This window comes from Callithrix jacchus, chromosome 6 (genome assembly GCF_049354715.1).
Source record: "Callithrix jacchus isolate 240 chromosome 6, calJac240_pri, whole genome shotgun sequence".
Lineage (NCBI taxonomy): Eukaryota > Metazoa > Chordata > Mammalia > Primates > Cebidae > Callithrix > Callithrix jacchus.
In genome coordinates this window covers 9453628-9467259 of record NC_133507.1, presented here as the reverse complement: position 1 = coordinate 9467259, position 13632 = coordinate 9453628, and the positions used below count along the sequence as shown (strand labels likewise).

At 41.4% G+C, this 13632-nt stretch overlaps 1 protein-coding gene across 12 annotated transcripts in view; it reads right to left on the bottom strand.

The window, feature by feature from the left end:
- The window catches only part of CERS3 (ceramide synthase 3), a 106144-nt gene that overhangs the window by 61449 nt on the left and 31063 nt on the right, over window positions 1–13632 (bottom strand). For all 12 annotated transcript variants that reach the window (XM_035303692.3, XM_078329043.1, XM_035303694.3 and 9 more), the window contains 2 exons: window positions 7855–8028; window positions 3916–4030 (listed from right to left, as the gene is read on the bottom strand). In XM_035303692.3, the coding sequence (XP_035159583.3) occupies window positions 3916–4030; window positions 7855–8028 (289 nt within the window). The remainder of the gene's footprint in view (window positions 1–3915; window positions 4031–7854; window positions 8029–13632) is intronic.

Genomic DNA, 13632 nt, shown 5'->3' with positions numbered 1-13632 from the left:
GGCTTGCTGTTACACCCTGCTCTGCGTGCTCAGACTGAAAGGACTCTGGGCCTAGCTTTACTCAAGTGTTTTAGTCATTCATTCATTTGAAACGATTTAAAGGGTCTCTATGCACTGGTGCCAGGCACCATTCTAGGCATGGGAGATTCAGTAGTGAGCAAAACAAACTGAAGTCCTTGTCTTCATTCTGGAATGTTCTCAAATCTTAGAACAACCCAATTTTATTATCCCATGAGTTCTACAAATAATTGCCTAATAAATTATTAATCACCACACACAGAAGATAGTAATTGTTTATTATTCGAAGCTTTTTTTTTTTCTATTCTGGAATACAGAAGAATCCAGCTGAAAGTCAGTCTTGTCAATTCTGGCCCCATGCATTATGATATTATTGGGAGAAAAAGCTCCTTGCAAACAAAATATCTAAAAGTGTTTTCTTTAATTAATATGTGAAACATTAAGCATTTATTGACTGTCTATAATGATCAGAAAATAGTGCAAGGTGTCATGGGAACAAAAGAAAGCATGATTAAGAAAGAACGTGACAGTTCCCTTGAGTCCGGAAGACATACTTAAGCATGCTCCTTTGGAAGTCAGTGCATGATAGGTACAAAATTAATGGCACAAATAGTAACAGCTGACCTTTACTGAGCATCTGCTATGTGCCAGGCACCATTCTAAGAATTTTATATGTATTAACTCAATGTAATCCTCACACATGCCCTATGAGATAAGCAATATAATTCTATTCCATTCATAGAGGAGGAAACTGAGGCACGGGAAGTTTAATAAGTCCATCCCTTTACAGAGAGTCTGTGACAGAGCCAGGCTCTAAACCCACAGGATCTGTCCTCACAATTTGTGTTTTAGCCTCTACACTCCTATTGCTGTGAACATTCAGAAGTGAGTTGGAACATGCAGGAAAAGCCCGTCTCAGGCACAGCCTCAACAAGGAGAGGCTGAATGGCCTGCAGGAGGAGTGCTGAATGGGGCCAAGATACCTGGCCTCTGGACCGAAAAGGGAACCCTCTGTGCCAGTGGAGGAGCCACCCTACCTCTTTGGCTCTCACGTGTCTCACCTGAACGATAAACTGCACTAGAAGAGGTTTTTGCTCTAAAAATGTTTGAACCTACGCATGACTCAAACTAGCACACAGGAATGCCTTTATTGGCTATAGTAACTGGCTTGAGGTCAGTCTCACAGCGCCACGTTTTCTTTACATCTCTTCCAGAAACTATTTGTTCTGCATCAGTTCATATATATGTAATTTTTTATTTTGCTAAGGGAAAGGGCTAGATAATAAATTCCACTGTTACTCCATGTTCTCTATAGCACTATAATTGATCTGTTGGTCAGAGCTGTTGGTCTTTCCCCAACCATCTGGAAGTTGTTCTTGATATATGCACATACACATGCAACAGACATGCAGCTGCATGGATACAATAATACGAGAACTGTACAACATCACTGACCAAAACTCTCAATGGAGGCTCATGTGTATAGTATTTGGGGCCTCATCAATACCGTGTTATGCCCTTCTGTACTAACCAGCCCACAGTTGATGTCATATACACAGAAGTGTTTTGTTTTACCGGTGCAATCTATGGCCGCTGAAGAAGCATCCTTGGGTCTGTGTGCTCAATTATTTTAAGGAAGTCAGGTGTTATTTACAAATATTACCAACACAATATTTAAAATACATTTTAACATTCACTTATAGACAAAGAACTCACTGGAGCATGGTAGAAAGGTTACTGGTCTGGAAGTATGGGCCAGTTTCCAGCTTTTGATTCAGCCACTCATTAGCAGCATGACCCCCATTCCCCTTTGGCTGGGCCTTAACTTCCCTCATCTTAATCATGAAAAAGAAAGACTAGGCTGGGCGCGGTAGCTCAAGCCTGTAATCCCAGCACTTTGGGAGGCTGAGGTGGGTGGATCATGAGGTCAAGAGATCGAGACCATCCTGGTCAACATGGTGAAACCCCATCTCTACTAAAAATACAGAAAATTAACTGAGCATAATGGCGCGTGCCTGAAATCCCAGCTACTCAGGAGGCCGAGGCAGGAGAATTGCCTGAACCCAGGAAGCGGAGGTTGCAGTGAGCCGAGATCGCGCCATTGCACTCCAGCCTGGGGAACAAGAGCGAAACTCGATCTCAAAAAAAAAAAAAAAAAGAAAAAGAAAGACTATCACTCTATGAACCTTTTCTGTTTTCTTAGTTTTCCTCTGCCACATGGCTATCTTTTCTCCATAGCAGAGAAGCTTGGTAAGGACCAAATTTTCTAGATAATTTTAAGTATCCTGAAAAGCTGGCTAGAAGCTCTTAGCAACAGCAAGTATAGCAACTAAGTGGTAGTACAGACTATTCTTCCAGTTTTATATGAAGTATTACCAAAGTTAGTTGTTCCCAAACAAAAAGAATGATAAGGGTTCCGGAAAGAGCCCTAATTTTTCCTAAACATAGCTAAATAATTTCCCTTTTGAAATCAGTAAAGGGATGCTTTGGCATTATTATCACCAGTGGTAACAAAAGGATTTAGATGAATGATTGCAGTCACTTAAAGCACATGGGAATAAAAACCATATAGAGATGCCTTTTCAGACTATCCTTGGGTTGCAAAAGCAGTCAAATAGAGAAACTGAGGGCAGAGCAAGGTAGAGACAGCTCTCACCTGCTATGAGCAATTCTGGACACTGTACGCCACTGTGCTTTCACATGCAGAGAAACCGCGAGAGCAATTAGAGCAATTGTCATAGTAGAAGCAACTTAACTCAGCAAATAAAGTTCAGGACCCTCAGAAATCTATTTTAGAACTGTGTTAGCATATGCACTTGATTTTTAAATGACTGGGAATAGCTGTCTGTATCATCACAGAGGCTGCGCCACTTTTGGAGAAGTTTTGTTTCATCTGTCATTTTAACTATGGAAGTATAATAAAACTGGAGTGAACACTAGACTTACCTGGACGTTATTTTTTTTAACTATTATAAACTCTTTCTTTTTTCTTTTTCTGCATGTATTTAAATACGCAGTGCACAACAACATAAACGAAGGACATTTTATATTGTGAAGAGAACTGTGATTCTCTTAGAAATTCTCCCTGGAGAGTAGTCAGGGACACAGCATATTTCTGAGTATGTTGAATCTTTGAATAAAATAACAGTCCTACTCATGAAAGCGACCCGGATGAACATTTTCAAAATGCACGTAATGTATTTTGATGACACCACAATCACCAAAGGTATCAGATATGGGCTTCTCTGCCCTCACGATTATCCTTTTTCATCTGTATACTTTGTATATATTCTATCATTGAAAATTAAATTTTGGGCCAGGCACAGTGGCTCATGCCTGTTATCCCATGTTATCCCAGCAGTTTGGGAGGCTGAGGCGGGTGAATCGCAAGGTCAGGAGTTTGAGACCAGCCTGGCCAACATGGTGAAACCCTGTCTCTACTAAAGATGCGAACAATTAGCTGGGTGTGGTTCACCCACCTGCAATCCCAGTTACTCAGGAGGCTGAGGCAGGAGAATTGCTTGAATCCAGGAGGCAGAGGTTACAATGAGCTGACACTGACCAATTGCACTGCAGCCTGGGCAACAGGGTGAGAGTTTTGTCTCAAAAAAAAAATTAAATTTTGACCTTTATGCCCAAATTATGGCACTAATCTTTAGTGCTCAACACTATAGTTAAATACAATAGTTCAACTGTTAACATTTATTCTTTTATGTTGTCATGTGTATCTTACTTGTGGTGTTCTAAACCTGTCAACAGAAGAAATAATAAATCCAAACGAATCAACTCATTTGCTGGTCAACTGAACAGATTTCCTGCACATACAAGTTAAGCTATAGATAACTGAACCATTAAGAAAGAAGATTTTTAAATCAAAAGCAAAGGATTTGTACTTACTTGCAATGGTCGCCTTGTGGAATGTTTGAAAAAACTCTCTAAGACAGTATTTGGTGTAACCTTTCGAAATGTCTCTTTAATGCCAAACGATTTTGCTAGAGGTGAAGCAACGAAACTACAAAAATATGAAAAGAAACAAAGTTCAAAATCTAAGAACAAATCCACAATGACACCAGAAAATTAAAGCTGTAACTTTAGGTTTCTAATGAAATCAGTCGTTTGGTTCAAAATTAGATTAATTACCAGGGAATAAGTCCCTTAGGTTTGCAACTTTTGCGGGACTGAGCCTTCAGACAACTCCATTCAGACACCCAGACAGCCCCCTCCTTGTCTAGCACCCCATCAGTTACCTGAGAGCCAAAAGCCTAGACATCCCAGAGCTCCCTTTATTTTCAGTGTTTTTCCCTAGGCAGATATTAGGCATGTTACCTTTAAATACTTCTCCTAAATAGATACAATAGCCTATTGGCATAAGATTGATTCCCGTTCCTTCGGATTCAGAGGCTCTGTGAGCAGAGTTTTTTAGAGAGTTTTTTTTTTTCTTTAACATGAGAACAAAATATCAGGAGCAAAGTAGATCTCGGATAAAAAGTCTAATGTTCATATTTAAAGACTATTTCCATTTGGGACAGTTAGTAACAATACTTCTTCAATTCATGCAAATTGCTATAGATAGGTTACTCCAGGTACCCTACGCTCCTTTAAAGAAGGATGGACATACTGTCCCATCATGACCTTATGTTGCAGATGTGGAGAATCCATTCATGTATAATCAAGTAACAGAAACAATAAAAAGGTGACCTTCTGATTTTACCACCTCCACCCCTGCCTTGGACTCTTCTGGGACCATGATTTACTCTGAGATAATGCATTTACTCCATGAGTGTTGATATTTGAGTAGCTTAGGTCTCCTTTAAATCACACTTCAGACACACACAAGAGTGTACAGAAGATAAACTAATTAGAAACTGGTAGTCTGAACAAAAAAAGAATCAAAACATTAGCTACCAAAGAAAACAAAAAAAACATAATCCACAAGCTAAAACTTTCAAGGAAAGAAAACCTTAAATACAAAGCAAACGTTAGCAAACGGAAGTTACTTTCCAATTGTCTGCTTCTCTTCTTGATTTTCTTTTTTTTTTTTTTTTGAGACGGAGTTTCGCTCTTGTTACCCAGGCTGGAGTGCAACGGCACAATCTCGGCTCACCACAACCTCCATCTCCTGGGTTCAAGCAATTCTCCTGCCTCTGCCTCCTGAGTAGCTGGGATTACAGGCACGCACCACCATGCCCAGCTAATTTTTTGTATGTTTAGTAGAGACGGGGTTTCACCATGTTGACCAGGATGGTCTCGATCTCTTGACCTCGTGATTCACCCGCTTCGACCTCCCAAAGTGCTGGGATTACAGGCTTGAGCCACCATGCCCGGCCCTCTTCTTGATTTTCTAAGAAGAAACATTAATTTCTGATCTTAAATGTTCTTGTCTAGTACTAAAGGACAATAATGAGCCAGCCAAATCACAACTCTTGGTCACTTCACAGAATGAGAAGATGTAGCATAAATACAGTCTAGGACAAAAGAAGGAAGCTTTCCTCTGTTAAATATCTCAGGATATGCTGAAACCTAGAGTTATATTTACATGAATTTTTTAAATAGTTCAGAAATTTTTATGTTTGCTATCGTCTCTTTAAGCTTGCTTTCTGTATTCCTGAGAGATATTTGTTTATTCTCTTCTGCCATCAAGAGTCTTTTTTTCTTTCATTTTTTTTGAGACGGACTTTCACTCTTGTTACCCAGGCTGGAGTGCAATGGCGCGATCTCAGCTCACCACAACCTCCGCCTCCTGGGTTCAGGCAATTCTCCTGCCTCAGCCTCCCGAGTAGTTGGGATTATAGGTACACGCCACCATGCCCAGCTAATTTTTGTATTTTTTAGTAGAGACGGGGTTTCACCATGTTGACCTGGATGGTCTCAATCTCTTGACCTCGTGATCCACCCGCCTCGGCCTCCCAAAGTGCTGGGATTACAGGCGTGAGCCACCGTGCCCGGCCCATCAAGAGTCTTTCACTGTGAAAGTCTAAGAAGTACTGATGCAGTCAGAAAATAAAAAGCCAACAAATTAAACCTTAGTTCATGGGTTCGAGTCCCAGATCCATCGCCTTACATGTTAACTGTGTGACTTTGGCAAGTCATTTACCTCTCATTTCCATACCTGCAGACTGAGACCACAGCATTTGTGATTTTTATGTAGCTCTTAAACTATAAACTCCTATTCAAATGGAAGGTATAAGTGATATTTTATTTATAATACAGGTGGTTCAATCTCCCACTAATGATACAGAAGCTCTGGAAAAAAACTATAAACTTATACTTCACAAAAAGAATGGTATCTCTCCCTGTTACATTTTCCTTCCCTCTGCGGCATTAAAAGAGATATAAGATTAGTGAAGCTACACATTTTCTGTAGCGTCACAATGGAAAAAGCTGAGAGTGAGTTATTGGGAGCTGAAGTTATAAGGAGACAGAAAAGAGAATACAGACTATACTTGATCCCTTGCGAAAAAGTAACAATGGTCCTAGGAATTAAAAGAGGGTTGGATTCCTTCCTGATTGTCATTGGAGAGGCCAAGATCAGGATGAAACAAGCTGGTCCTCCACAGCTGTGCTGCTTTGGCAACCTAAAGAATTTTCTGGCTCATGGTCCTGGCCAAACTGAAAAATGGAGCTGTCCACCAAAAAGTAGGAAATCTGCAATGGAAATAAGTAATGGACCTGGATGCCAAATTCAAAGATCGCCAGATACAGTTCAAGAACAGCTCGCATTTCAGGATAGTAACTTGCTAATTTTGAAGCGCAGTGGTAAATTCTACTTTATTTATGCATTCCTGACACATCCAAATATGTGAGTAAGAAGTAGAATTAACTGTCGGAAAAGGAGTACATTTTCAAATGTTCTCAGCTGGGTTTAGTGATATCCAGGGGCTTTCTCTTCCTCCCAATAGGAATAGCATGCTGTTGGCCCAAGCGAAGTGGTCATTTGTACAAAAATTTTTTCGAGTTCATGAAACAGTTGGTCAAACTAGCTCTCGAGATAAGGACCCTGCAAATGTTTATAAACATATGATCTGCATTACAGTTAGCCTTGGACAAAATGATCTCTATCAGATTTTTGTCTCAAGTTTTTCCAACTCTTGACATTCGAATATTCTCTTTGCTCCAAATGAATTAAGTGCTAATAACAGCTTTTTGAAAGAGAGTCAACTACAGAGATTATAGATGAACATTTATCTACTGTTATCATAACGCTAGTACAATTTTAATAAAATGGCTGGAAAAAATATCCATTTAAATTAAATCAAGAAAAGAAAAGAAGTTTACTTTTTCTGAGAAAGCAAATTGATAGTTTTTCCCTTTGATTTCCTCGCACTTTGATAAAGGGCACCCATTAAACCTTTAAATACATCTTTAAAATAAACTGTGCTACATAGCAATATTTGGTCTAGCCTTTAATGAGCCATTTTTGTTACTTTATAGGCATTTGAGAGTGATAATGCCTCCTGAGTCATAGACTCTTCTAGCACTGCCTTTCCAGGAGTGCCTGTGCACTGTGAGTCACCACGGAAGAGTGGAAGATGAGCTGGCACCTGGATTGGCATTGACACTAATAAGCTCTGCCATCCTCAACCTCTTCCTATCTTCTTCATAAAAACATTTTCTTCATTACAAAAGTAAAGCACTCAATGGGATCCATGTTTCTCATTTTTTTTGTCATTCAGTCTTTAAATAACATTTGTAGTGCATTTGATTATATTAATTCATCCCTTAGTGGCAACCTCTGAACAACAGATTCTTTAAGGAACTTAGTAAGCGTAAAACTCTATTATTCTAGTGTTAGAGCAAAGAGGGGGAATGGGAAGGAAAGACCCAAGTACTACTTACTTTTCAAATACACGTCTGATAATCAGTAAGAGAAAAGCATATGGAATTGTGATGTATAAATGAGAAGGTTTTACAAAGACGAGTCCATCGTGATCCTCAAGATCTGACCACTTTATCATCGGAGGAAGCCAGAATCTTTCCAACCAGAACCATTCTTTAAACATCCAAAACATTCTAGAGAAATGGAAACAGAAGACATTAGGCTTGTGAAACAAACATGTAACATTAGGATGGCATTGATCACCTTCACTCAAAGTCCCAAACCCAGAGAGCTTAGAAAATCGGGCAAGAACGGAACACTATTTAATGGTTTGCATGATCCCTCATTGCATTTAACAGGAATGACTCTTCCATACCCTCAGAACAATTTTGTTTACGGCATGGGAAACTTTGACGCACCACTGTTCACACTTTTGGCAAAACGTGAATACTATGCATATGAATTTTCTTTTTATGTGATTCTATGGTATAAAAAAATAACCATAGGCGTTGCGACTTCAACATGCCCAAAGTCAACATCCTGAAGGCTCCAAGTAGGTGTAAATCATCACTAGCTCCCTAAGAAATCCCCCAGGAAATAAGGGGCAGGCACGTTTCACTTCATATTACAAGGAATTCAAATTAGTCTATGTAAAGAAGTATTTATTGAGATTCTATTATTTGTGAAGCACCGTGCTGGCACTGAGGATAAAACAGTAAGACGGGGTTCCTGGCTTGAGGACCTAATAGCCTCCTAAGCAAGGTAGGCCTGGACGGATGACTTCAACACACTTTGTTTTTTAGGTACAATAAAAAAAAGGTGTACAGATTTCTGTGGGAACAAGATGATGGGCACTGAACCCAGCCAGGAAATATCAGGGAAAGATAATTGGAAGCAAAAGATCATGTGATATCTTGAACAATAAGTGGAAATAAACCAGAAAAGGCAGAAAAATGGGGAAGAGGGAATAGAAGTTTTAAGGAGATAAAGTATTAATTCTACAATCAGGGAACCAGAGCATAGAATAATGTAAATTAGGTGTTCTGATATCATTGTTTAGGCTGTGATCATTTTGGACTTGGTATTATGACCTTGAGGATGTGTTGCTGGCATTTTGACCTTGAGATGAGGATGTTCATCCTTTAATGTTTAATCAGAAAAAGGAATAAAAGTATCCTCAGATTCACAACATGATTGTCAAAATAACTCTGTCAAAACCTCTTAATCTGGAAATAGCAAGGTGTACATAGAGAACTACCAGTGGTTTCATCCCACCACAGTGAAAGAATCCAAGGTGTGGGGTGCTGGGTTACAAATAGGTGCCCAGGCACTGTAGTGAATTGCTCTTCCTTCCTGTCAGAAGTATTCTGGTTTGGACAATAAATCATATCATCACACTCATTAAAATGCTGGTGGGACAAGCAGGCCAGGTCTCAGAGGGTTGGCTTGCATTCCAGGCTAAGGAGCTTGGCATTTGGCTAATAGGACCCACTGAAGGGTATTATGCAGAGGAATGAGATGGTCAATTTGGTAGCCAGCTCCTGTATGGGCCCACAGAGTGTCTTTGTGCCGATTAGCAGAAGGTATTCCCTCTAGGTAGACAGAGCTCTGCCAAGCCTAAAATGATCAGTGGATGAGAGCTGGACTTCAAGCCTACTCCCCGCTTCACCTCACCCAGGAGCATGCATGGCAACTCTTCTGGTAGTGGCGTGAAGCACGTCTCAGGAGATGGAGAAACTAGAGGGCAATGAGCTCACAGCAGTAGATGGGAGCAGCAGAGCGGTGGTGACTAGAGGGGATAGTGCCATGTGTGGGGTGCAAGTCGGGTAGAGGATAAAGGAAGCCCCAGAGAGGAGTGAGATTGAGGGGGAAAAGGAAAACTCAAGGGACTGAAGGTGAAAGAACATGTGTGTTGGGAGTGAGGCCACGGGCTCGGGTGTAACAGGAAGACGAGATCAGAGCGTAGGGTCTGAGAGGGAATACCGAAGTGATAGATTTCTGACTTCAGATGAGAAAGGATTCCACAGTGTGGACCCCAATGTCCTTCAGGAAGATCCACACCAAAACCAGGAATCGAACCCTGGTGAGATAACTCCCTACCTCATCTTGCCTCTTACCCACCATTTGGAGAAGTGCTAACCTTGGCACCTCCACACCTCCAGGGCTGTGCTCCTGGAGAAAGGCTGCCTTCTTTTCCATGGACTATTTTGTTAGAATTTCTACCCTGAGAGGCAAGAGTGAGTCCTATTTATGATGCTGAAAAGTTGTGTAAATATGGTGGAACAAAGGTAACCAACAAACACTTAGTGAATACTTCCTCTGGATTAGACTTTGGGGCTGCAGAAAAGATGGGTGGAGGGGTGACCCTTGACTGCGGACTGGACCTGGGTAGGAAGGTGCAGTGAGAACTGGGGATAGAAGTGATCAACTTTCATGGTTCATTTGCTGAAATAAGTGAGGAATCAAGCTTTTGACATAACTGACCAAAAGGGGAATTCGGAGAAATCTATGTTGAAATACTCGCCAGAAACGTCTCAGAACAAGGGCATCCACAAGCCTTTGAGGCAAACTCCAGCTAAAGTTAAAACTTCCTACAGTCGAGGCCTCACAAGCCCCTCTGTAATGAACACAATCTTGTGCTGGGTCTGTGTCCCTCAACTGCATCAAAACTAGATACCCCTGCAAGGGCAAAGATATTTTTCCTTAGAAGTTTGCCTCAGCATGTTCCTTACTTTACTGGCTCCAAATTCAATAGATAGGGACTCAGGGAACAAACAGCAATGACACTGAGTTAGGTTCCCCCCAGTATCATCATAATCACTGTTATATAAAATAGCTTGCTCACCCGTAAAACACAACTCAAGGCAGAATATTTTGCGTCATGTGAAATATAACTAATCAAATAGTTTATCATGGTTATGTAGGAGTTACCACGCTAAACAATTCCTTGTGCATTCCATGGAAGCAATGAATCAAGATCTGCTGAAAGCCAAGCGACTTTAATCCTGAACAGCCAAAAATATTTAGGGAAGATGGAAAGAACTCAGGAGTTGAAGATGGCCTCTTGGAAAATGCAGTCCAAACTGAGAAAAACAATAAATCTACATTCTTCACTTTCTTCATGTGCTGCCCCCAAACTCAGTTTTTGCAGCTTCAGAAGTATTAAAAAACCCGTTCTTCACACCATACATGAAAATTAAAACAAAGCACAGATCTAAATACAATGGCTAAAATTGTAAAACCCTTAGAAGAAAATATAGGAGTAAATCTTTGTGACCTGGAGGTAGGCAAAGCCTTCTTATATATCAAAAACGCAAGCAGGCCGGGCGTGGTGGCTCACACCTATACATCCAGCACCTTGGGAGGCTGGGGTGGGCAGATTGCTTGAGCCTAGGAGTTGAAGACCAGCCTGGACAACATAGTGAGACCCCCATCTCTACAAAAAATACAAAAATTGCTGGGCACATTGGCTCATGCCTATAATCTTAGCACTTTGGGAGGCTGAAGTGCATAGATCATGAGGTCAGGAGTTCAAAACCAGCCTGGCCAACATAGTGAAACCCTATCTGTACTAAAAATATTAAAAATTAGCCAGGCATGGTGGCAAGCGCCTGTAATTCTAGCTACTTGGGAGGCTGAGGCAGGAGAATTGCTTGAAACTTGGAAGTGGAGGTTGCAATGAGCCAAGATCTTGCCATTGCATTCCAGCCTGGGTGATAATGTCAGACTGAAATTAGCTAGCTGTGGGGTAGGGTGGCATGCACCTGTAATCTCAGTTACTCTGGATACTGGGGTGGGAGGATTGCTTGAGCCTAGGGGCAGAGGTTTCAGTGAGCCAAGATGGGGCCATTGCACTCCAGCCTGAGTGACAGAGTAAGATCCTGTCTCCAAATAAACAACAACCAAAAACCGCAAACAAAACAAGAAAGAATAGACAAAATGGATAGCACCAATGAAGTCCCACAGAACGGAAAAAAAATGTGAAGTTCATATATACGAGAAGGGACTTGTAGTTAGAATATGTAAAGGACACTGACAACTCAATGAAAAAAATGACAAATAACCCAGTTTTAAAATGAGCAAAGGATCTGAATAGACATTTTATCAAAGACAATATAGAAATGGCCAATAAGCACATGAAAAGATGCTCTGCCTCAGCCGTGAGAGACATGGAAGTCACAACCATACCCAGAGATGCCTTTCACAGCCACTAGGACGACTGCCATCCAACAGACCACAAGGGCTGGAGAGGTGTGAAGAAACCGGGACCCCCATCCCCCAGACATTGCTGGTGGGAATGTGACAAGGTACCACTGCCGTGGAAGACAGGCTGGTGGTTTCTCAAATAGTTAAATAGGCAGTTTCCACAAGACTTTGCAATTCTACTCCTAGGTATATACTCAAGAAAACAGGAAAGATTCATGCTCAGTATGGATGACCCTTGAAAACATCATACTAAATGGCCAGGCACAGAGGCCACATACTCTATGATTTCATTTATGTGAAATGTCCAGAAGAGATAGAAAGTAGGTTAGTAGCTCCTTGGTGAGGTGAAGCGGAAGTGGGGACAGATGGAGGAAAATGAGAGACGGCTTCTTATGGGTAGAGGGTTTCTTTTTGAGGTGGAGAAAATGTTTAATAATTGAATGTAGTGTTGGTTGCACTACTCTGTAAATATACTAAAAATTCTGAATTGCACACATTAAATGGGTGAATTGCATGGTATGTAAATTATACCTCCAAAAAAAACCAAAAAAGTTAGGAATCCTCCTTCTCAGCTTCACCAACTTTTAAACTTTACACCTTTTAATCTATGGCTTATCCTGAATTTCATGCTGCAGCTACCTGTTTTTCATTTATGGTGCTTAAGTTTTACCCCCAAGTTCTCCTGAGTGAAGTTCGTATCCACAGACCCCGAAAAATAAATAAATGAAATACAGACTATAACCAGGTTGAGACTTCAGCGTTATTTTAAATTTCATGACTTCACGGAATTAAAAAACAGCATGCTTTAAAAAGCAACACTGAACTCTCCTGAAGAAGTGTCTCCCCCAGATGATGTCCCCTTGAAGATAGGGTGGTCACAGGTTCCATAAGCCAGTATTTCAGCTGTGGGCATGGGCTTTAATTGCCCAGGCTACCCCTCTAGCCAGCTTCATCTTCTCTCAAGATGAGATCAGAGGCTAAACAGACAAAGGAAGAAAAGAGAACCATGATACCCCCTCCTCTAATCCTCTCTGCCACTTCAGACTATTAACAAGAAACTAGTCACATTCTCATGGCCTCTCCAGGGCTGCTCTAAGGCCATAGCCCATGATAACCCACAGCCAGAACCTCCCATTTTCCCCCATTGGTCCCGACTTCTGCCTCACCTCACTAAGGAGCTACTAACCTACTTTTTATCTCTTATGGACATTTCACATCCCACAGCCAGAATCTCTGGGATCCTTCAGACGCACATTTACCTGATCCTAGTGTACTGGACATGTCATTTTGGACATGCCACTAGCTCAGCATCCAGCCCACATAGCAGTCAGGGAAAACTGCCACCATGTGTGAAGCTGGTGCAATGCCTTTCCTATCGTGAATGCCAAAGACGGCCATTCTCCATCTGCTGGCATTGGCCTGGCCTTGGAGCTGGTCAGTCAGACGCTTTCCTGGGGACTGGATCTGGGGCAGACGGTGCTGTCATCCAGCAGCAGCAAGCAGATGGCATCCTGCCAAGGCGGCGGTGGCCGTGACTACCGCTGCCGAAAAGACAGTTGCAGTCTCTCAGCTTCTTGGCTTTCCTGATTGCC